At 36.7% G+C, this 25,794-nt stretch overlaps 2 protein-coding genes across 2 annotated transcripts; one reads left to right on the top strand and one right to left on the bottom strand.

Annotated features, from left to right (window-relative positions):
- Positions 1-914: 914 nt before the first annotated feature.
- On the bottom strand, positions 915-15,382 carry masp1 (MBL associated serine protease 1). The gene is made up of 13 exons (XM_061972464.1): positions 15,170-15,382; positions 14,888-15,104; positions 11,572-11,749; positions 8,535-8,666; positions 7,909-8,105; positions 7,696-7,843; positions 7,490-7,614; positions 4,680-4,758; positions 4,458-4,592; positions 4,278-4,352; positions 3,965-4,212; positions 3,719-3,907; positions 915-1,851 (listed from the first exon to the last, which is right to left on the bottom strand). The coding sequence occupies exons 1-13, from the start codon at positions 15,184-15,186 to the stop codon at positions 1,435-1,437; spliced, it is 2,157 nt and encodes a 718-aa protein (XP_061828448.1). The 5' UTR covers positions 15,187-15,382; the 3' UTR covers positions 915-1,434.
- clrn1 (clarin 1) lies at positions 15,224-24,634 on the top strand. The gene is made up of 3 exons (XM_061972465.1): positions 15,224-15,629; positions 23,867-24,046; positions 24,219-24,634. Exons 1-3 carry the CDS (start codon positions 15,239-15,241, stop codon positions 24,482-24,484), a joined length of 837 nt encoding a protein of 278 aa, XP_061828449.1. The 5' UTR covers positions 15,224-15,238; the 3' UTR covers positions 24,485-24,634.
- Positions 24,635-25,794: the final 1,160 nt, after the last annotated feature.

Raw genomic sequence — 25,794 nt, forward strand, 5'->3', positions numbered from 1 at the left:
CACGTGAAACGTGACAGATTTGGGGTGTTGAATATCTTAATGCGTTTTGTGGCGAGTCCAACTTTGACCACATCGCATACTTGCCAACCTTGAGACCTCCAAATTCGGGAGATTGGGGGAGGGGGCTTGAGGTGGGCGGGGGATGGGGGGATTAAGGGGGAAGAGTATATTTATAGCTAGAATTCACTGAAATTCAAGTATTTCTTATATATATATATATATAGCTAGAATTAACTGAAAGTCAAGTATTTCTTATATATATATATATATATATAATCAAGTATTTCTTATATATATATATATATATATATAAGAAATACTTGAATATTATATATATATATATATATATATATATATAAGAAATACTTGAATATTATATATATATATATATATATATATAATATTCAAGTATTTCTTATATATATATATATATATATAAGAAATACTTGATTATATATATATATATATATATATATATATATATATATATAAGAAATACTTGACTTTCAGTTAATTCTAGTTATATATATATATATATATATATAGCTAGAATTAACTGAAAGTCAAGTATTTCTTGTATATATATATATATATATATATAATATTCAAGTATTTCTTATATATATATATATATATATATATAAGAAATACTTGATTATATATATATATATATATATATATATATAAGAAATACTTGACTTTCAGTTAATTCTAGCTATATATATATAAGAAATACTTGACTTTCAGTTAATTCTAGCTATATATATATATATGTGTGTGTATTTTATTATATATATATATATATATATATATATATATATATATATATATATATATATATATATATATATATATATATATATATATATATATATATATATATATACACACATAAATAAAATAAATACTTGAATTTCAGTGTTCATTTATTTACACATAACACTCCTCTCTACTCATTGTTGTATTTGAAAGTGCAACGCTTTGCAGCCAGTAGCACAGCCTTTGAAGGAGCATAGGTATGGGCAGTGTAATATTTTGGGTTGGAGTCAATAACCAGGCGAGGTGACGAAGTTACGTCTCTTTACTTCATAATTCAGAACCGACTCCCACACTTGCCGTCAGGGTGCGCAATACAACGTAAACTGTTGGCCAACCAAAAAGTAGCCACAGAACACTATACGGTATAGTGTTCTGTGGTTATTTTTTGGTTGGCCAAGCGGACGTGAGGGGGCGTGCCTTAAGTCCGGCTGGATATCGGAAGAAATTCGGGAGAATGGTTGTCCCGGGAGATTTTCGGGAGAGGCACTGAAATTCGGGAGACTCCCGGAAAATTCGGGAGGGTTGGCAAGTATGCCACAGCGCCAGTTGCTATGTGACCGTGTGACCGTTGACCCGAGGACGGACAATAAAGAATGAGTGAAAACTTGCACCTCCTTAGTGCTTCCACCAGGGGGCGCTGCTAGTGCGGTTCTGTATCCACTCCACATATTTGATCACGCGCGTGTAGACGCCGTACACCCGGCGAGTGCCGCACGCCTCGGGGCCACCCCACGACACCAGCCCAAAGACCGCCCACCTGCGGCCGAGCGGCTCTTCCATGACGAAGGCGCCCCCGCTGTCCCCCAGGCAGGTGTCCCGCCCCCCCTCGTAGAAGCCGGCGCAGAACATGCCGTCGCTGACGTTGTAGCCGCGCGAGGCGTAGCTGGCGCGACACTCGTCCTCGGACACCACCGGCAGCTTGACGTACTGCAGGAGGTCCGAGGTCGCTCCCGTGGCGTCAGAGGAAGGGTCCGAGACGCCCCAGCCGGCGACGACGCCCACGGAGTTGGTTAGGGGGGCCGGGTCGGAGTCCTGCGAGACATAGTTGTCAAAGGTGACAGAGGGAGAGGAGGGGTCACGTGACGCGCAGGTGAGCCAACAACACAAGTCCAAAAAGTTATTCAACAAAACAACACGTTGACAAGACAACAAAACAACAAAACTAGTCAACCAAACAACAACTAAAAAAAGTTTAGTTAACAAGACAAGAAAACAAGTTAACAAAACAAAGTTTTAACAAAAGAACAAGTTAACAGGAAATAAAACAAATCAACAGGACAACAAAACAAGTTGACAATACTACAAAACAACAAGTCAACAAAACAACAAGTTAACAAGACAAAAAACAACAACTTAACAGGACAACACAACTTCAAGTCAACAAAACGACAAAAAAATATTTCAAAACCAGACAACAAAACAAGACATGTCAACAACAAAAGACAAATCAACAAGTAAACATGAAAATAAGCCAACAAGACAAGACAACAAAAGTCAACCAAACAACAACTCATCCCCCAAAAAAAGTTGACGAGACAAGAGAACAGGTCAACACAACAACAATTCAACAAAACAAATCAACAGGACAACAAAACAAGTTGACAATACAACAAAACAACAAGTCAACAAAACAACAAGTTAACAAGACAAAAAACAACAACTTAACAGGACAACACAACTTCAAGTCAACAAAACGACAAAAAAATATTTCAAAACCAGACAACAAAACAAGACATGTCAACAACAAAAGACAAATCAACAAGTAAACATGAAAATAAGCCAACAAGACAAGACAACAAAAGTCAACCAAACAACAACTCAACCCCCCAAAAAAGTTGACGAGACAAGAGAACAGGTCAACACAACAACAATTCAACAAAACAAATCAACAGGACAACAAAACAAGTTGACAATACAACAAAACAACAAGTCAACAAAACAACAAGTTAACAAGACAAAAAAAAAAAACTTAACAGGACAACACAACTTCAAGTCAACAAAACGACAAACAAATATTTCAGAACCAGACAACAAAACAAGACATGTCAACAACAAAAGACAAATCAACAAGTAAACATGAAAATAAGCCAACAAGACAAGACAACAAAAGTCAACCAAACAACAACTCAACCCCCCAAAAAAGTTAACGAGACAAGAGAACAGGTCAACACAACAATAATTCAACAAAACAGGTTAACAGGACAAAAAACAAGCCAACAGGACAACACCGTCCAAACACTCGTCTACATCTGCCAAGTCGACAAGACAAGTTAAAAAAAATTATTCAACAAAACAACACGTTAACAAGACAAAAAAACAAGTTAACAGAACAACAAAATTACAAAACAAAAGGACAACAAAATAACAAGTCAACAAAACGAGTCAACCAAACAACAACTCAAAAAAACAAGTTAACAGGACAACAAAACAACAAGTCAACAAAAACCAAGTCAACAAAACAACAAGTTAACAAGAAAAAAAATCTACAAATTAACAGGACGACACAACTACAAGTCACCAAAACGGGTCAACCAAACAAAACAATAATTTAAAACAAGATAACAAGAAAACAAAACAAGACAAGTCCGCAACAAAAGACAAATGAACAAGTGAACGTGAAAATAAGCCAACAAGACAGGACAACAAGTCAACCAAACAACTAAACAAAAAAGTAGTTACAAGACAAGAAAACAAGTAAAAAAAACAACAACAAGTTAACAGGACAATAAGCAAGTCAACAAGACAACAAAACAAGTTAACAAGACAACACAACAACAAGTCAACAAAACAACAAGTTAACAGGACAACCAAAAAACAAGTCTACAAAACCAGTCAACCAAACAAGTTGACAAAACAACAACAATTTTACAAGACAACTAAACAAGACAAGGTGACGCACCTGGAGCTGCGGCGGGGGTAGGCAGACGGGACGGGCGGCGGCGTTCAGCTCCACCCGGGTGCTCAGCCTCACCATGGCGATGTCGTCGCTGTAGTCACTCGGCCGGAAGTCCGGATGGAGGACGACCTCGTCCACCGAGTGACCGGGCGCCGAGTGCTGGTCCCGCTTGTCCACGAGTCCCACGAAGACCTGGCACGCGACACAACTCTATCATCTTGGGATTGGTTTCCTTCGCCAGAGACTCACCTTGATGTGCTCGGGGTCCACGGGGACCACGCGGGCGTCCCGCCGCCGGGTCCGGAGCACGTGGGCCGCGGTCAGGACCCACGTGTCGGACAGCAAGGCGCCGGAGCCGAACCAGCGGTCCTCTGGGACGCGGGACGGATCCTCCACGCTCAGCAGGACCTGCCAGGGGAAGAGGCCGGGCTCGGCGCCGTGCCCGCCCACTATGCGCTTCACCTGCCGGGGGAAGGACCTGGCGGGACGGCCACACGCTGTCGGGAGATCACATGACGTCTCCACGCACGTGAAAAACGCACGCCAGCTTTGCGACACTCACCTGGCACACAGGAAGGAAGCTCCACCCCTAAATCAGCGTGGACCCAAAGCCCGTTTGGCCCGCAGTGATACTGACCTGACACACACACACACACACACACACACACACACACACACACACACACACACACACGTCAGTGAGTCCAAAGTCGAGTACGTTACAGATCAATTGGTGAGTTACTGTCGTTAGGGTGGATCTCAAAGGCGTCGTCTCCGCACCGGTAGCGGACGGTGGCTCCAAACAGTGTGCTGTTGCCACGGTTACCAAACACCACGTCAGCCCGGTCCACACCCTCGGGAACGCCACAGTCCACCGCTGTGACACAGAGCGATGCAACATAGGCGTGACGAGTAGCTCCGCCTTCCTCCCCACTTTCAAGACGTAAAAGAGAAGACCTCTTACTTTGACACACAGGAAGGCTGCCGTTCCACTTCCTGTCAGCCCCACACTCCACGTTGTACTCGTCCACGCGCTGACCGTCCTGCGCCAGAAGCGGTGAAAAAGTTACGGTGACATCCGCCACTTCCTGTTTTACTTCATAAATAAATATGAAATGAGTCGCATCAACGCTAATGTTGTGCAGCGGTAAAGTAAAACGATGTGGGGTTGTCATGGCAACCATATTTGCCAACCTTGAGACCTCTGAATTCGGGGTTTGAGGTGGGAGGGGTTGGGAGGGCGGGGTTTGGTGGTAGCGGGGGTGTATATTGTAGCGTCCCGGAAGAGTTAGTGCTGCAAGGGGTTCTGGGTATTTGTTCTGTTGTGTTACGGTGCGGATGTTCTCCCAAAATGTGTTTGTCATTCTTGTTTGGTGTGGGTTCACAGTGTGGCACGTATTTGTAACAGTGTTAAAGTTGTTTATACGGCCACCCTCAGTGTGACCTGTATGGCTGTTGACCAAGTATACATTGCAATCACTTGTGTGTGTGAAAAGCCGTAGATATTATGTGATTGGGCCGGCACGCAAAGGAAGTGCCTTTAAGGTTTATTGGCGCTCTGTACGTCTCCCTACGTCCGTGTACCACTCTGTACAGCGGCGTTTTAAAAAGTCATACATTTTACTTTTTGAAACCGATATTACATTTTAAAGCATTTATCGGCCGATAATATCGGCAGTCCGATATTATCGGACATCTCTACTTAAAATCCTTTCATTTTCTCAAAACTCGACAGTGCGCCTTATAACCCGGTGCGCCTAATGTACGGAATCATTTTTGGTTGTGCTTACCGACCTTGAAGCTATTTTATTTGGTACATGGTGTAATGATAAGTGTGACGAGTAGATGGCAGTCAAACATAAGAGATACATGTAGACTGCAATATGATGGCAGTCACACATAAGAGATACGGCCACCCTCAGCGTGACCTGTATGGCTGTTGACCAAGTATGCATTGCATTCACTTATGTGTGTGTACAAACCCCGTTTCCATATGAGTTGGGAAATTGTGTTAGATGTAAATATAAACGGAATACAATGATTTGCAAATCCTTTTCAACCCATATTCAGTTGAATATGCTACAAAGACAACATATTTGATGTTCAAACTCATAAACTATTTTTTTTTGCAAATAATAATTAACTTAGAATTTCATGGCTGCAACACATGACAAAGTAGTTGGGAAAGGGCATGTTCACCACTGTGTTACATGGCCTTTCCTTTTAACAACACTCAGTAAACGTTTGGGAACTGAGGAGACACATTTTTGAAGCTTCTCAGGTGGAATTCTTTCCCATTCTTGCTTGATGTACAGCGTAAGTTGTTCAACAGTCCGGGGGTCTCCGTTGTGCTATTCTAGGCTTCATAATGCGCCACACATTTTCAATGGGAGACAGGTCTGGACTACAGGCAGGCCAGTCTAGTACCTGCACTCTTTTTCTATGAAGCCACGTTGATGTAACACGTGGCTTGGCATTGTCTTGCTGAAATAAGCAAGGGCGTCCATGGTAACGTTGCTTGGATGGCAACATATGTTGCTCCAAAACCTGTATGTACCTTTCAGCAATAATGGTGCCTTCACAGATGTGTAAGTTACCCATGTCTTGGGCACTAATACACCCCCATACCATCACAGATGCTGGCTTTTACACTTTGCGCCGAAAACAATCCGGGTGGTTCTTTTTCTCTTTGGTCCGGAGGACACAACGTCCAGAGTTTCCAAAAACAACTTGAAATGGGGACTCGTCAGACCACAGAACACTTTTCCACTTTGTATCAGTCCATCTTAGATGAGCTCAGGCCCAGCGAAGCCGACGGCGTTTCTGGGTGTTGTTGATAAACGGTTTTCGCCTTGCATAGGAGAGTTTTAACTTGCACTTACAGATGTAGCGACCAACTGTAGTTACTGACAGTGGGTTTCTGAAGTGTTCCTGAGCCCATGTGGTGATATCCTTTACACACTGATGTCGCTTGTTGATGCAGTACAGCCTGAGGGATCGAAGGTCACGGGCTTAGCTGCTTACGTGCAGTGATTTCTCCAGATTCTCTGAACCCTTTGATGATATTACGGACCTTAGATGGTGAAATCCCTAAATTCCTTGCAATAGCTGGTTGAGAAAGGTTTTTCTTAAACTGTTCAACAATTTGCTCACGCATTTGTTGACAAAGTGGTGACCCTCGCCCCATCCTTGTTTGTGAATGACTGAGCATTTCATGGAATCTACTTTTATACCCAATCATGGCACCCACCTGTTCCCAATTTGCCTGCTCACCTGTGGGATGTTCCAAATAAGTGTTTGATGAGCATTCCTCAACTTTATCAGTATTTATTGCCACCTTTCCCAACTTCTTTGTCACGTGTTGCTGGCATCAAATTCTAAAGTTAATGATTATTTGCAAAAAAAAAAAAAATGTGTATGAGTTTGAACATCAAATATGTTGTCTTTGTAGCATATTCAACTGAATATGGGTTGAAAATGATTTGCAAATCATTGTATTCCGTTTATATTTACATCTAAAACAATTTCCCAACTCATATGGAAACGGGGTTTGTAAAAGCCGCATATATTATGTGACTGGGCCGACACGCTGTTTGTATGGAGGAAAAGCGGACGTGACGACAGGTTGTAGAGGACGCTACAGGCAGTGCCTTTAAGGCACGCCCCCAATATTGTTGTCCGAGTGGAAATCGGGAGAAATTCAGGAGTTTTCCGGGAAAATCTGCAGGGTTGGCAAGTATGATGGAAACAAGATGTCAAAGTCACACGGGTCACCTTGACCAATCGGAACCCAGTAGCGCATGTGACCTCGACATGATCTCCGATGGAGTACTCGGACTGGACCGGGCTCAGTATGCTGTTTGGAGGCCGCTCTGGAATCGGACACTGACTTCCTGCCTCTACAAAATAAAAGCACCGAAGGAAAGCGGGTTCATCAAGTCATGCATTTGCGTGTGTTTGTGCGCGCGCACCTCACGGACCTACAGACGTGTACGTCAGCCTCCAGCCGAGGTTCTCCCCGGAGTTGTCGCTGTGGAACAGGATGGCCGCCACGTTACTGTCGGTCTCGATGACTCCGGGAGACTGGCGGCCGCAGAACGTCCCCAAGTCTCTGGCGCCCGCTCGGATCTGGAACGACACGCCTGCAGTCGCTCCGCTCTGTGTGTGTGTGCGTGTACGTGTGCGCGTCCTACCCTGACGTAGTCGTACGGACACACCACCTCGGGGTGGTCCTCCACGTCGAAGGTGTGCTCAAAATGGAGGCGGAGCTTGAGGCCCGCCGCCACCTCGATCACGTACAAACACTCGGAACTCTTTGGATACGGAGCAGGGAAGTCCACGCTGCTCACCACCCCAGAACGGTTTCTAAACACGTGGCCACCGCACTCCACTGCCCACACACACACACACACACACACACACACACACACACACACACACACACACACACACACACACACACACACACAAAGATTGCAGATGTCAGTGGTGAGTCTCACACTTCATCAATCAAACACTGTCTGCAGTACATGTAAATATTTACCACCAATCAGCAACCACTATCAGAGCTTACACACACACACACACACACACACACACACACACACACACACACACACACACACACACACACTGTTCTGGTAAAGGGACTTAAGGGTCTTAAAGGTCTTAAAGTTCTCAGGGCGATACAACATTCCAAAAAGTCACATTTGAAGCAACATAACATTTGCTCTGTGTGTGTGTATGTATGTGTGTGTGTGTGTGTGTGTGTGTGTGTGTGTGTGTGTGTGTGTGTGCGTGTTCATCAACGTAATGTCACCTGTACATGTGCGCTTGTCCGTGTGCAGCAAGTAACCATGACGACACGAGCAGTAGAACCCCCCCAAGTAGTTGTGACACAGGTGGTCACACTGCATGTCCTCGTCCACGCCGTCCATACACTCGTCCACGTCTGCCGAGCCAACAACACAAGTCCAAAAAGTTACTCAACAAAACAACACGTTGACAAGACAACAAAACAACAAAACTAGTCAACCAAACAACAACTACAAAAAACGTTGTTAACAAGACAAGAAAACAAGTTAACAAAACAAAGTTTTGACAAAAGAACAAGTTAACAGGAAATAAAACAAATCAACAGGACAACAAAACAAGTTGACAATACAACAAGTCAACAAAAAAACAACTCAACAAAACAACAATTTAACAAGACAAAAAACAACAACTTAACAGGACAACACAACTTCAAGTCAACAAAACTCGTCAACCAAACAAAACAATATTTCAAAACGAGACAACAAAACAAGATATGTCGACAACAAAAGACAAATCAACAAGTAAACATGAAAATAAGCCAACAAGACAAGACAAGACAACAAGTCAACCAAACAACAACTCAACCCCAAAAAAAGTTAACGAGACAAGAGAACAGGTCAACACAACAATAATTCAACAAAACAAGTTAACAGGACAACAAAAAAAACAATTCTACAAAACCAGTCAACCAAACAAGTTGACAAAACAACAACAATTTTACAAGACAACTAAACAAGACAAGTCAACAACAAAAGACAAATCAACAAGTAAACAAGATATAAGACAACAAGTCAATCAAACTAAAAAGTAGTTAACAAGACAAGAGGACAAGTCAACACAACAACAATTCAACAAAACAACAAGTTAACAGGACAAAAAAAAGTCAACAGGACAACAACGTCCAAACACTCATCTACGTCTGCCAAGTCAACAAAACAAGTCAAAAAAATTATTCAACAAAACAACACGTTAACAAGACGACAAAACAATGTCTCAACAAAACGACAACTCAACAAAACAAGTTAACAGAAAAACTAAATTACTAAATAAAAGAACAACAAAATAACAAGTCAACAAAACTTGTCAACCAAACAACAACTAAAATAAAACAAGTTAACAGGACAACAAAACAACAAGTCAACAAAAAACAACTCAACAAAACAACAGGTAAACAAGACAATAAAACGACAACTCAACAAAACAAGTTAACAAGACAAAAACAACAAATTAACAGAACAACACAACTACGAGTCAACAAAACTAGTCAACGAAACAAGACGACAAAACAAAAATTTAAAACAAGATAACAAGACAACAAAACAAGACAACAACAAAATAAAATCAACAAGTAAATGTGAAAATAAGCCAACAAGACAAGACAACAATACAACCAAACAACAACTCAACCAAAGAAAAGGTTTACTAGACAAGAGAACAAGTCAACAAAACAACAATTCAAAAAAACAAATTAACAACACCGTCTAAACACTCGTCTACATCTGCCAAGTCGACAAGACAAGTTAAAAAAAAAAAATCAACAAAACAACACATTAACAAGACAAAAAACAAGTTAACAGAACAACAACATTACAAAATAACAGGACAACAAAATAACAAGTCAACAAAACTAGGCAACCAAACAACAACTCAAAAAAACAACAGGTAAACAAGAAAACAAAATGACAACTCAACAAAACAACAAGGTAACAAGACAAAAACGACAAATTAACAAGACGACACGACTACGAGTCAACAAAACTAGTCAACCAAACAAGACAACAAAACAATAATTTAAAACAACATAACAAGAAAACACAAGACAAGTCAACAACAAAAGAAAAATCAACAAGTGAATGTGAAATTAAGCCAACAATAAAAGACAAGAAGTCAACCAAAAAACTTAACAGAAAAGTAGTTAAAAGAAAATAAAACAAGTCGACAAAACAGCAAGTAAACAGGACAATAAACACATCAACAAGACAACAAAACAAGATAACAAGACAACACAACACATCAACAAAAACAACACAACGGTAAACATGTGAACAAAACAAAAATTCAACAAAACAAGTTAACAAGACAACAAAAAACAAGTTACAAAACCCGTCAACCAAATAAGACAAAACAAGACAAGTCAACAACAAAAGACAAATCAACAAGTAAACGAGACAATAAGCCAACAAGACAAGACAACAAGTCAATCAGACAACTCAACAAAAAAGTAGTTAACAGAACAAAATGACAAGTTAACAAGACAACAAATCACCAAAAAATTAACTCAACAAAATAATAGGTAAACAAGACAACTTGTCAACAAAACAACAATTAAACAAAACAACAAGTTACCAAGACAACACAATAACAAGTTGACAAAAAACAACTCTACAAAACAAGTTTACAGGACAACAAATCAACAAAAAACAACTCAACAGAACATCAAGCCAACAGGAAAACAATACATTTTGTCTACAAAACTAGTCAACCAAACAAGACGACAAAACAACAATTCAACTAGACAACAAAACAAGTCAACAACAAAAGACAAATCAACAAGTCAACGAGACAATAAGCCAACAAGACAACAAGTCAATAAAACACCAAAACAACAAGTTTACCAAACAAAGTCAACAAAACAAGGCAATAAAACAAGACAACAAGTCGACAAAACAACGAGCCCAAACAAGAAAAGAAGTCAACAAAATAGGACAAGTCAAGAGAGACAACAAAACAAGTTAACAAGATAACAAAATAACAAGTCAACAAAAACAACTCAACAAAACAATATAAGTCAACCAGAAACGACAAATCAACAAGTCAACGAGACAATAAGCCAACTAGTCAATAAAACACCAAAACCACAAGTCTATTTAACAACAAGTCAACAAAACAAGACAACAAAACAAGATAAGTCAACAAGAAAAGACAAATTAACAAGTCAACGAGACAATAAGCCAACAAGTCATTAAAACATCAAAACCACAAGCCTACCAAACAACAAGTCAAGAGAGACAACAAAACAAGTCGACCAATCAGAGTCTTACCCACAGCGCTGTAGTGAGCGTTAAATCCTGAGAAGTTTTCCTCATTGGAGAAGTCCGAGGAGAAGTCCACGCTGAGTGTGTTCTTTGGGGAGGTGATGACCTTTTGACCCGGCACCGCCTCCGTGTCCGAGTCCTCCCGACCACAGAACAGCGCCAGCATCTCCCCCTCCGCCTCCACCTGCATGCATGCATTGAGACCACCTGGTGTGTGTGTGTGTTCTTGTATTTCTACCCTTCTTGAGACACCAACAAGGAAAAGTAGCTTCCATATGAGGAGGTGTGAACAAGTGATGACATAAATCATGGTGCCCAATAACATTGCATCTAATAGAGAATGTCTCATTTGCACCCCTGCTGGTGACATCTATCAAAATGAGGGTGGTCCCAAGAAGGAGGGATTTTTCAAATCGACTGGCCAACATATGAAATAACAAGCGTGTGTAAAAATTGGAAGTGCTCCCCCTCTGGACAACATATGTAATAATAAGTGTGTGTAAGGAATTGAAATGCGTCCCCTTTGGCCAAAATTAATTAAGAAAAATGTAATCAATATGTATATAGACATACTGTAATAACTTGAAGTAAATAATGAAGATTAAAAACCAATTACAAGCAAAAACAAAAGTATAAAAAAAACTAACTAAAAGCAGTCTTTTTCTCACAATGTGTTGACTTTTAACTTATAAAATTGGGAATATTCTTCTGTTTCTGTAATAATGCAATATTTTCTCGTAAAATTATTACTTTTTTTATGTAATATTATTACTTTTTAATGAAAAATGGTGACATTTGTCATATAAAATTCTGACTTTTATCACAATTTTGCCAATTTTTTTTGTTGTTCTTGTAAAACAGTGACATATTTTGAGTAAAATGATGACTTTTGTCACCATTTTGCCAAGTAAAATTCCGATTGTTGTTATAACATTGCCAACATTTTAGAGTTTTGCTTATAAAATTGTGACTTTTGTCGAGTAAAACTACGACTCTTTTCATACAATTGCCAAAATGTTCAGCGTGTCTTGCAAAATTGCGACTGTTATTGAGTAAAATTCCAACTTTTATCATAATATTGCACAAATGTTCAGTTTTTCTTGTCAAATTTTGAGTAAAATGACGACTTTTATTATAATACTGCCAAAATTCTGAGTTTTTCTTGTGAAATTGTGACCTTTTTCTTGTGAAATTCCAAGTCCTTTTTAACAACAAGCTTTTTTATATTTGCATAGTATGTATATATTATTAATGTTGTAAATACACATCTTTATATATCTAGAAAGGGTGGTGCTAAAGAGGTAGGCTTTTTTCTCAGGTCTCAAGAAGGTGAGAAATACAGGAATGTGTGCGGGTGCGTGTGTGTGCGTGTGCGTGTGTGTGTGTGTTCTGGCAATGCTTGCTTAATGGGGACATCGCTATGTTTACACAGTTCTGTAATAATGCAATATTTTCTCGTAAAATTATAACTTTTTTATGTAATATCATTACTTTTTAATGCAAAATGGTGACATTTGTCATATAAAATTCTGACTTTTATCACAATTTTGCCAATTTTTTTTGTTGTTCTTGTAAAACAGTGACATAATTTGAGTAAAATTATGACTTTTGTAACCATTTGCCAAGTAAAATTCTGATTGTTGTTATAACATTGCCAACATTTTAGAGTTTTCTTATAAAATTGTGACTTTTGTCGAGTAAAACTACGACTCTTTTCATACAATTGCCAAAATGTTCAGCGTTTCTTGCAAAATTGCGACTGTTATTGAGTAAAATTCCAACTTTTATCATAATATTGCACAAATGTTCAGTTTTTCTTGTCAAATTTTGAGAAAAATGATGACTTTTATTATAATACTGCCAAAATTCTGAGTTTTTCTTGTGAAATTGTGACCTTTTTCTTGTGAAATTCCAACTCATTTTTCACAACAAGCTTTTTCACATTTGCATAGTATGTATATATTATTAATGTTGTAAATACACATCTTTATATATCTAGAAAGGGTGGTCCTAAAGAGGTAGGCTTTTTTCTCAGGTCTCAAGAAGGTAAGAAATACAGGAATGTGTGCGTGTGTGTGCGCGTGTGTGTTTTCTGGCAATGCTTACTTAATGGGGACATCGCTCTGTTTACACAGTTCTGTAATAATGCAATATTTTCTCGTAAAATTATAACTTTTTTATGTAATATCATTACTTTTCAATGCAAAATGGTGACATTTGTCATATAAAATTCTGACTTTTATCACAATATTGCCATTTTTTGTTGTTGTTCCTGTAAAACAGTGACATATTTTGAGTAAAATGATGACTTTTGTCACCATTTTGCCAAGTAAAATTCAGATTATTATTGTAACATTGCCAACATTTTAGAGTTTTCTTATAAAATTGTGACTTTTGTCGATTAAAACTACGACTCTTTTCAAACAATTGCCAAAATGTTCAGCGTTTCTTGCAAAATTGCGACTATTATTGAGTAAAATTCCAACTTTTATCATAATATTGCACAAATGTTCAGTTTTTCTTGTCAAATTCTGAGTAAAATGACGACTTTTATTATAATACTGCCAAAATTCTGAGTTTTTCTTGTGAAATTGTGACCTTTTTCTTGTGAAATTCCAACTCATTTTTCACAACAAGCTTTTTCATATTTGCATAGTATGTATATATTATTAATGTTGTAAATACACATCTTTATATACAGTATCTAGAAAGGGTGGTCCTAAAGAGGTAGGCTTTTTTCTCAGGTCTCAAGAAGGTAAGAAATACAGGAATGTGTGCGTGTGTGTGTGTGTGTGTGTGTGTGTGTGTGTGTGTGTGTGTGTGTGTGTGTGTGTGTGTGTGTGTATGTGTGTGTGTGTGTGTGTGTGTGTGTGTGTGTGTGTGTGACGAGCTCAACTGTCCTGTGTGAGTTGCTCTGCCGATACGCGCACAAGGTTGAGAAATGAGCAAGATATGATGTATTTTCAATTTAGATGTGTTACCTTCATTGAGTACTTTGCTGTCCTTCAAAATGACCAACTCACAGAACTTATTACTATGTGTGTGTATGGTCAAATCTACCTAGCAACAGCGGTAGGGCCTCACAACTACAGAAGTAAAATATTTTTTTTTACTTTGTGCGTTTTGTATTCTGAAGTGAGGTTGCAACTCTCTACTCCCATCTAGTGCTAGATATATATTGTTTTCATCATTCTAGCTATAGTGGAAAGGGGGGCCCTCACAACCTACTGACCAAACGTGGGTCCACACAAAGTAGGCAAGACATGTATGTGTTTGTGTGTGTGTGTGTGTGTGTGTGTGTGTTGGGAGGGCGGGGCCTCACCTTTACGTAGTCGTACTCGCACAGGTAGGAGGGCTCCAGGTCAAAATGGCTGAAGTAGAGTCGGACCCTGAAGCCTTGAGGGACGCTGATGTTCCAGTGTCTGCTGGCCTCAGGAGGATAGGGCGCGGGGAAGTTCGGAGAGCGAAAGGTGCCAAAGGTTTGTGTCTCCATCAGCTGAGCATCCATCAGCGCCAGGGAGGCGCACAAACACACGCACCTGCGCACAAGCACACCTTGCTGAACTTTGACCCCCAAGCCCGGTCAGGAATGAACATGTCTCACCCGACGATGGCCGCCATGCCAGCTCCGGTCTCTGCTCGTTAATGCGTTCCGTACCAGGCACGTGCTGGAATGTTTACGTCCAGCCTCCAGCGGGCGGTGCCGGGCGGTACCGGGCGAAGCCTCGCAGTGACGTCACGGGGTCGCCACGCCCACACCCCGTTGCCCTGGAGACCGTTCCGCGCGCAGGCTGCTTTCCGCGCCGCCATGATGGCGAGGCGACACAAGCGGCTGCTGCTGGCCTGCGGAGGCTCGCTCGGCCTCTGCTGCGCCCTGGCGGCCGCCGTGGCCACCGGGCTACCGCTCTGGGTCGACGGAACCGTGCTTTGCCGGACCGGGGCCGAGCTGGTCAACGCTACCGGGGCCGAGCTGGACAAGTTCGTGGGCCGCCTGGCGTACGGACTCTTCCACGGGGAGAGGGTGAAGACGTGCGGCCTGGGAGGGAGAACCTCCCGCTTCTCAGGTGAGCCAAATTGTCAATTCACTTCTCATTTATCGTCAAAAACAACAACAGTTAAGGCGAGAATAACGAACGGGACTAAAGTTTCATCTCATGAATAATAAATCAAGTGTTTAATTATTCACAACCACTCAACACGTAACTTTTTTTCTTTTTTTTTTTTTTAAACCTACGTTACACGATTGTTGTTTTTGTGGTCTGCAGACCAGAAGCAGAAGCAGAAGCAGAATGTTTACTGATCTTCTAGGGCAGTAAAGAGCAGCGGCCCATCACTAACAAGCCTTCTGCCTGATTAATTATGCTTTGTCCCTCACACAAATGACTTACGTAATCATTTACACCACGTGATCTGCCGTACCGTTTTTATTTACAGTAATAAACCGTAAAAACAACAACCGCAGATATTACGGTAAAAAAAAAAAAACCGGCAGAAATATGTTGTAAAAAACACTTTAAATTTTGCTGTAATTTTTTTTTTACTGCAATCTTACTCAGTTACGAATTTTATTTTTTATTTTTTACAATATAATACGTTTTTTTTACGGTAAATTACTGGCGGCTTAGTCGACCAGAATTTTACTGTATAAATTGCCGGTCATATTATTGGAGATCAGGGGTCCCCAAACTTTTTGACTCGGGGGCCGCATTGGGTTAAAAAAATTTAGCCGGGGGCCAGGCTATATATATATATATATATATATATATATATATATATATATATATATATACCTCGGGATGTCCGATAATGGCTTTTTGCAAAAGACATGCACCTGGGGATAGGTTGATTGGCAACACTAAATTGGCCCTAGTGTGTGAATGTGAGTGTGAATGTTGTCTGTCTATCTGTGTTGGCCCTGCGATGAGCTGGCGACTTGTCCAGGGTGTACCCCGCCTTCCGCCCGATTGTAGCTGAGATAGGCTCCAGCGCCCCCCGCGACCCCGAAGGGAATAAGCGGTAGAAAATGGATGGATGGATATATATATATGTATATATATATATATATATACCTCGGGATGTCCGATAATGGCTTTTTGCCGATATCCGAAATTGTCCAACTCTTTAATTACCGATACCGATATCAACCGATATATACAGTCATTGAATTAACACATTATTATGCCTAATTTGGACAACCAGGTATGGTGAAGATAAGGTACTTTAAAAAAAAATAATTATAAAATAAAATAAGATAAATAAATTAAAAACATTTTCTTGAATAAAAAAGAAAGTAAAACAATATAAAAACAGTTACATAGAAACTAGTAATTAATGAAAATGAGTAAAATTAAGTGTTAATGGTCAGTACTATTAGTGGACCAGCAGCACGCACAATCATGTGTGCTTACGGACTGTATCCCTTGCAGACTGTATTGATATATATTGTAGGAACCACAATATTAATAACAGAAAGAAACAACCCTTTTGTGTGAATGAGTGTAAATGGGGGAGGAAGGTTTTTAGGGTTAGTGCACTAATTGTAAGTGTATCTTGTGTTTTTTATGTTGATTTAATAAAAAAAAAAAAAAAAAAAAACGATACCGATAATAAAAAAACGATACCGATAATTTCCGATATTACATTTTAACGCATTTATCGGCCGATAATCGAACATCTCCATGTATACCGTATTTTTCGGAGTATAAGTCGCTCCGGAGTATAAGTCGCACCGGCCGAAAATGCATAATAAAGAAGGAAAAAAAAAACATATAAGAGTCGCACTGGAGTATAAGTCGCATTTTTTGGGGAAATGTATTTGATAAAAGCCAACACCAAGAATAGACATTTGAAAGGCAATTTAAAATAAATAAAGAATAGTGAACAACAGGCTGAATAAGTGTACGTTATATGAGGCATAAATAACCAACTGGTAAGTTAACGTAACATATTATGGTAAGAGTCATTCAAATAACTATAACATATAGAACATGCTATACGTTTACCAAACAATCTGTCACTCCTAATCGCTAAATCCCATGAAATCTTATACGTCTAGTCTCTTACGTGAATGAGCTAAATAATATTATTTGATATTTTACGTTAATGTGTTCATCATTTCACACATAAGTCGCTCCTGAGTATAAGTCGCACCCCCGGCCAAACTATGAAAAAAAACTGCGACTTATAGTCCGAAAAATACGGTATATATATATATTAACATGTGTATATATATATATATATATATATATATATATATATATATATGTATATACATTGTCTTTATAATCTGTTTTGTCATTTAACATCAATTGACATTGATGTTCATCAACATTTAACATTGTCACGTTATCGATGGGAAAATTCACTTTTAGACAATATGATTTGCCTGAGCGGCGAGGAGACACCAAGAGTAACAAGCGGTAGAAAATGGATTAGAAAGGAAAGATTTAAAAAAATAAAAATTAAAAATAAAACTTTTTTTTTAACTTGGGACTTCCTGTGGGCCGGATTTTTGATGCTGGGGGGCCGGATCCAGCCCGCGGGCCGTAGTTTGGGGACTCCTGCTGTAGATGGAAAAACAGTATCACTGTTTGTTTGTTTTATTCTGGCAAATGAGCTTACTATAAAAAACAATAACTGCAGTACCGTTTTTACATTTACAGTAATAAACCGTAAAAACAACAACCACAGATTTTACGGTAAAAAAAAACTTTAAAAAAACGGCAGTAATATGTTGTAGAAAACATTGTAAATTTTACCATAATTTTTTACTGTAATTTTACTTATTAACCCTTTCTTTTTTAATATAATACTTTTTTTTTACTGTAAATTACTGGCGGCTTAGTGGACCAGAATTTTACTGTAAAAATTGACTTTTTATTTTTTTACAACATATTACTGTAGATGGAAAAACAGCATCACTGTTTTATTTTTTTCTGGCAAATGAGCTTTCTATAAAAAAGAACTGCTGTACCGTTTTTACATTTACAGTAATAAACCGTCAAAACAACAACCGCAGATTTTACAGTAAAGAAAATCGTCAGTAATATGTTGTAAAAAAAAACCACTGTCAATTTTACTGTAATTTTTTACCCTAATTTTATTCAGTTACCAATTTATTTTTTTTGTAAAATATAATTTAAAAAACATACGGTAAATTACTGGCAGCTTAGTGGACCAGAATTTTACTGTAAAAATTGGCTTTTTTTTTTTTTTTACAACATATTACTGTAGATGGAAAACCAGTATCATTGTTGATAAACCCTAAAAACAACAACCGCAGATTTTATGGTAAAAAAAAAAAAAAAACCGGCAGTAATATGTTGTAAAAAACACTGTACATTTTACTGTAATTTCTTACTGCAATTTTACTCAGTTACCAATTTTTTTACAATAAAATAAAACATTTAAACGATAAATTACTGGCGGCTTAGTGGACCAGAATTTTACTGTAAAAATTGACGGTGGTTTTTACAACATATTACTGTAGATGGAAAAACAGTATCACTGTTTTTTTTATTCTGGCAAATGAGATTACTATTTTTTTTTTAAAAACTGCGATACCGTTTTTACATTTACAGTAATAAACTGTAAAAACAACAATCACAGATTTTACGGTAAAAAAGGGCAGTAATATGTTATAAAAAACACTGCAAATTTTACTGTAATTTTGTACTCTAATTTTACTCAGTTACCTATTTTATTTTTATTTTTTTTACAATATAGTACATTTTTTACTGGCGGCTTAGTGGACCAGAATTTTACTGTAAAAAATTACAGTGGTTTTTACAACATATTACTGTAGATGGAAGAACAGTATAACTGTTTCTTTTATTCTGTACGGAGCCCCTAAAAAATATTTTCCTTATGTCCCTTTAGGGGCTCCGTAATACGGGCAAATGAGATTAATATAAAAAAACAAAAAACCTGCAATACCGTTTTTACATTTACAGTAATAAACCATAAAAACAACCGCAGATTTTAAGGTAAAAAAAACTTTTAAAAAACGGCAGTAATATGTTGTAGAAAACATTGTAAATTTTACCATAATTTTTTACTGTAATTTTACTTATTAACCCTTTCTTTTTTAATATAATACTTTTTTTTACTGTAAATTACTGGCAGCTTAGTGGACCAGAATTTTACTGTAAAAATTGACTTTTTATTTTTTTACAACATATTACTGTAGATGGAAAAACAGCATCACTGTTTTATTTTTTTCTGGCAAATGAGCTTTCTATAAAAAAGAACTTCTGTACCGTTTTTACATTTACAGTAATAAACCGTCAAAACAACAACCGCAGATTTTACAGTAAAGAAAATCGTCAGTAATATGTTGTAAAAAAAAAAACACTGTCAATTTTACTGTAATGTTTTACCCTAATTTTATTCAGTTACCAATTTTTTTTTTTTGTAAAATATAATTTAAAAAACATACGGTAAATTACTGGCAGCTTAGTGGACCAGAATTTTACTGTAAAAATTGGCAGTTTTTTTTTTTACAACATATTACTGTAGATGGAAAACCAGTATCATTGTTGATAAACCCTAAAAACAACAACCGCAGATTTTATGGTATAAAAAAACAAACAAACCGGCAGTAATATGTTGTAAAAAACACTGTACATTTTACTGTAATTTCTTACTGCAATTTTACTCAGTTACCAATTTTTTTACAATATAATAAAACATTTAAACGATAAATTACTGGCGGCTTAGTGGACCAGAATTTTACTGTAAAAATTGACGGTGGTTTTTACAACATATTACTGTAGATGGAAAAACAGTATCACTGTTTTTTTTATTCTGGCAAATGAGATTACTATTTTTTTTTAAAAACTGCGATACCGTTTTTACATTTACAGTAATAAACTGTAAAAACAACAATCACAGATTTTACGGTAAAAAAGGGCAGTAATATGTTATAAAAAACACTGCAAATTTTACTGTAATTTTGTACTCTAATTTTACTCAGTTACCTATTTTATTTTTATTTTTTTTACAATATAGTAAATTTTTTACTGGCGGCATAGTGGACCAGAATTTTACTGTAAAAAATTACGGTGGTTTTTACAACATATTACTGTAGATGGAAGAACAGTATAACTGTTTCTTTTATTCTGTACGGAGCCCCTAAAAAATATTTTCCTTATGTCCCTTTAGGGGCTCCGTAATACGGGCAAATGAGATTAATATAAAAAAACAAAAAACCTGCAATACCGTTTTTACATTTACAGTAATAAACCATAAAAACAACCGCAGATTTTAAGGTAAAAAAAACTTTTAAAAAACGGCAGTAATATGTTGTAGAAAACATTGTAAATTTTACCATAATTTTTTACTGTAATTTTACTTATTAACCCTTTCTTTTTTAATATAATACTTTTTTTTACTGTAAATTACTGGCAGCTTAGTGGACCAGAATTTTACTGTAAAAATTGACTTTTTATTTTTTTACAACATATTACTGTAGATGGAAAAACAGCATCACTGTTTTATTTTTTTCTGGCAAATGAGCTTTCTATAAAAAAGAACTGCTGTACCGTTTTTACATTTACAGTAATAAACCGTCAAAACAACAACCGCAGATTTTACAGTAAAGAAAATCGTCAGTAATATGTTGTAAAAAAAAAACCACTGTCAATTTTACTGTAATGTTTTACCCTAATTTTATTCAGTTACCAATTTTTTTTTTTTGTAAAATATAATTTAAAAAACATACGGTAAATTACTGGCAGCTTAGTGGACCAGAATTTTACTGTAAAAATTGGCAGTTTTTTTTTTTACAACATATTACTGTAGATGGAAAACCAGTATCATTGTTGATAAACCCTAAAAACAACAACCGCAGATTTTATGGTATAAAAAAACAAACAAACCGGCAGTAATATGTTGTAAAAAACACTGTACATTTTACTGTAATTTCTTACTGCAATTTTACTCAGTTACCAATTTTTTTACAATATAATAAAACATTTAAACGATAAATTACTGGCGGCTTAGTGGACCAGAATTTTACTGTAAAAATTGACGGTGGTTTTTACAACATATTACTGTAGATGGAAAAACAGTATCACTGTTTTTTTTATTCTGGCAAATGAGATTACTATTTTTTTTTTAAAACTGCGATACCGTTTTTACATTTACAGTAATAAACTGTAAAAACAACAATCACAGATTTTACGGTAAAAAAGGGCAGTAATATGTTATAAAAAACACTGCAAATTTTACTGTAATTTTGTACTCTAATTTTACTCAGTTACCTATTTTTTTTTTTTTTTCAATATAGTAAAATTTTTACTGGCGGCTTAGTGGACCAGAATTTTACTGTAAAAAATTACGGTGGTTTTTACAACATATTACTGTAGATGGAAGAACAGTATAACTGTTTCTTTTATTCTGTACGGAGCCCCTAAAAAATATTTTCCTTATGTCCCTTTAGGGGCTCCGTAATACGGGCAAATGAGATTAATATAAAAAAACAAAAAACCTGCAATACCGTTTTTACATTTACAGTAATAAACCATAAAAACAACCGCAGATTTTAAGGTAAAAAAACCTGGCAGTATTATGTTGTAAAAAACACTGTACATTTTACTGTAATTTTACTCTGTTACCAATTCTTTTAAATTTATTTTTACAATATAATACGTTTCTTTTTACAATACATTACTGGTGGCTTAGTGGACCAGAATTTTACTGTAAAAATTGACGGTGGTTTTTACAACATATTACTGTAGATGGAAAAACAGCATCACTGTTTTTTTTTATTCTGGCAAATGAGATTACTATTAAAAAAAAACTGCGATACCGTTTTTACATTTACAGTAATCAACCGTAAAAACAACAATCGCAGATTTTACGGTAAAAAAGGGCAGTAATATGTTATAAAAAACACTGTAAATTTTACTGTAATTGTGTAGTCCAATTTTACTCAGTTACCTATTTTATTTTTTATTTTTTACAATATAGTACATTTTTTACAGTAAATTATTGGCAGCTTAGTGGACCAGAATTGTACGTAAAAATTGACGGTGGTTTTTACAACATATTACTGTAGATGGAAGAACAGTATCACTGTTTCTTTTATTCTGTACGGAGCCCCTAAAAAAATATTTTCCCTATGTCCCTTTAGGGGCTCCGTAATACTGGCAAATGAGATTAATATAAAAAAACAAACAAACCTGCAATACCGTTTTTACATTTACAGTAAAAAAACATAAAAACAACTGCAGATTTTAAGGAAAAAAACATGGCAGTATTATGTTGTAAAAAACACTTTATATTTTACTGTAATTGTTTTTTACAATATAATACGTTTCTTTTTACAATACATTACTGGTGGCTTAGTGGACCAGAATTTTACTGTAAAAATTGACGGTGGTTTTTACAACATATTACTGTAGATGGAAAAACAGCATCACTGTTTTTTTTTATTCTGGCAAATGAGATTACTATTTAAAAAAAACTGCGATACCGTTTTTACATTTACAGTAATAAACCGTAAAAACAACAATCGCAGATTTTACGGTAAAAAAGGGCAGTATTATGTTATAAAAAACACTGTAAATTTTACTGTAATTTTGTACTCTAATTTACTCAGTTACCTATTTTTTATTTTTTTTACAATATAGTACATTTTTTACAGTAAATTATTGGCAGCTTAGTGGACCAGAATTTTACTGTAAAAAATGATGGTGGTTTTTACAACATACAGTATTACTGTAGATGGAAGAACAGTATCATTGTTTCTTTTATTCTGTACGGAGCCCCTAAAAAAATATTTTCCCTATGTCCCTTTAGGGGCTCCGTAATACTGGCAAATTAAATTATTATAAAAAAAACAAAAAAACCTGCAATACCGTTTTTACATTTACAGTAAAACCGTAAAAACAACCGCAGATTAAGGTAAAAAAAAAAACGGCAGTAATATGTTGTACACTGTATATTTTACTGTAATTTTTGTTAATTTGAACCGAAATATCATGGCTTTTGACAATGTGCCATCTTAGTATATTGCCTATTCCTGTTATCATGCTAACATTCATATGCTAGCGTTTTATGCAAGCATTTTAACTCATTTTGATCATTTACACGTAAAATAAATGGCTTTTGAGACAGGCCTCCATCTTGCAAGAATACTAACCGCTACCATTATAACAAACTTTCAGAGCACAGATAGCAGACCCATCAAAAGTCTACATAATAAATGTACACATTCGCCCAAAAAATTCAATATTCATCTTTATTATCATTTAAAAGGATTGACTTTAGTTGTTAAGTGTCGTCTTTTGTGTGGCAGTCTTTTCAGAACTATTGGACGCCGTCCCAGCAGGTCTTCATGTAACCATCATCTTTTTCTGCGGCGCCCTGGTGGTCTTCTCATCCGTGTCCAGCGGCTTCTTCTTCTTCAACGCCTTTGGACGTCCTTACGAGACGCTGCACGGCCCTACGGGACTTTACTTGTGGACGTCCGTGTGCTGTAAGCGTCTCGCACCGCCACTAGTTTGGGATTAATCTGACATCCACCACTTTTTGTCCCATAAAAGCCACATTTGAAGTCGCCAACTAGTGGCCTGGCATGCAAATGACACACGCCTTTCTGTTGTACTTTTCATTTCTCAGTGACGTCAACAAGTTCTGATGTCCCGCAGGTCTTTGCAGCTTCCTGGTCCTGATCCTGTTTGTGTCCGAGGTGAAAGTCCACCGTCTGTCCGAGCGCATCGCCAACTTTAACGAAGTGGCCTTCGTCTTCCAGACGTACGGCGAGCGCTACGACGTTTCCTTCTGGCTTTTCCTCCTGGTCTTCCTCCTCCAAGGAGTCAACGTGGCACTGGTCCGACTGGCCGGCATGCAGTTTCCCTTCCAGGGAACCAAAGACGTGGACCTGAACGGGGGCGCGGCCGACCTCATGTACTAATGTAACAGAAAACGGGGGCCATTTTGATTTTTCACCGTTTCCGAACCAATACAATATTTATTGTAACCATTAGTGCTCCCACTCAATTTTGGTGAACGTTAAAGGTCCCGGGGACCCAAATGGTCTAGGTCATTAAAGTGTTAAAAACAAGTCATATGTAGTTTTTTGTTTTTTACTTTCATCCATCCATTTGCTACCGCTTGTCCCGTTCGGGGTCAAAACTAAAATATTGAGATCTATCCGTTGACATAGTTTTAATTTTTTCCTTTTTTTTGTCAGCAAAACCCCTGTTTTTTTAAATAGGAAAAACACAAAATATGCGATATTTTCCTCAAAAAAATGTTCAAAGTAGAATATTTGATGTGATGTAATTGGAGCCTTAAATAGGTCAATAATTCATGACAACATTAATTTTGATTCATTATTTTTTTAGTTGAAAAAAAGACTTAAGGCCCCTACTCATACAAGTGTTAAAAATAATAATTAATAAATATAAAATTGTTTTTATTTTGAATTTGTAAGTTGTTTTTTGAGCAATGAGTTTAAAAGAAAAAGACTGACAGCCCCCCACTCATAAGTGTTAAAAATAATAATAAATAAATAAATATTACCGGTAGTTTTATTTTGAACGCTTAAATCACTCCGTTGATTGTAAGTTGTTGTTTTTTGATGACAGTTTTAAAGTAAAAAGTTATTAGTGTCAATATTGCAACATTTTATAGTTACATTGCACCTCTTTTATTCCGTATTTTTAAAAATAGTGTTATAAATAATAATAAATAAATATTAGTTTTATTTTGAACACTTAAATCAATCCGTTGATTGTAAGTTGTTTTTTGATGACAGTTTTAAGGTAAAAAGTTATTAGTGTCAATATTGCAACATTTTATAGTTACATTGCATCTTTTTTATTCTGTTTTTTAATAGTATTTTTAAAAATAGTGTTAAAAATAATAATAAATAAATAAATATTAATTTTATTTTGAAAGCTTAAATCAATCCGTTGATTGTAAGTTGCTGTTTGATGACAGTTTTAAAGTAAAAAGTTATTAGTGTCAATATTGCAACATTTTAAAGTTACATTGCAGCTCTTTTATTACGTTTTTTAATACTATTTTTAATAACAGTGTTAAAAATAATAATAAATAAATAAATATTAGTTTTATTTTGAACACTTAAATCAATCCGTTAATTGTAAGTTGTTGTTTGATTACAGTTTTAAAGTAAAAAGTTATTAGTGTCGATATTGCAACATTTTATAGTTACATTGCACCTCTTTTATTCCGTTTTTTAATACTATTTATAAAAAT

The sequence above is a fragment of the Nerophis lumbriciformis genome, linkage group LG17, assembly GCF_033978685.3.
Source record: "Nerophis lumbriciformis linkage group LG17, RoL_Nlum_v2.1, whole genome shotgun sequence".
In the NCBI taxonomy this organism is placed as follows: domain Eukaryota; kingdom Metazoa; phylum Chordata; class Actinopteri; order Syngnathiformes; family Syngnathidae; genus Nerophis; species Nerophis lumbriciformis.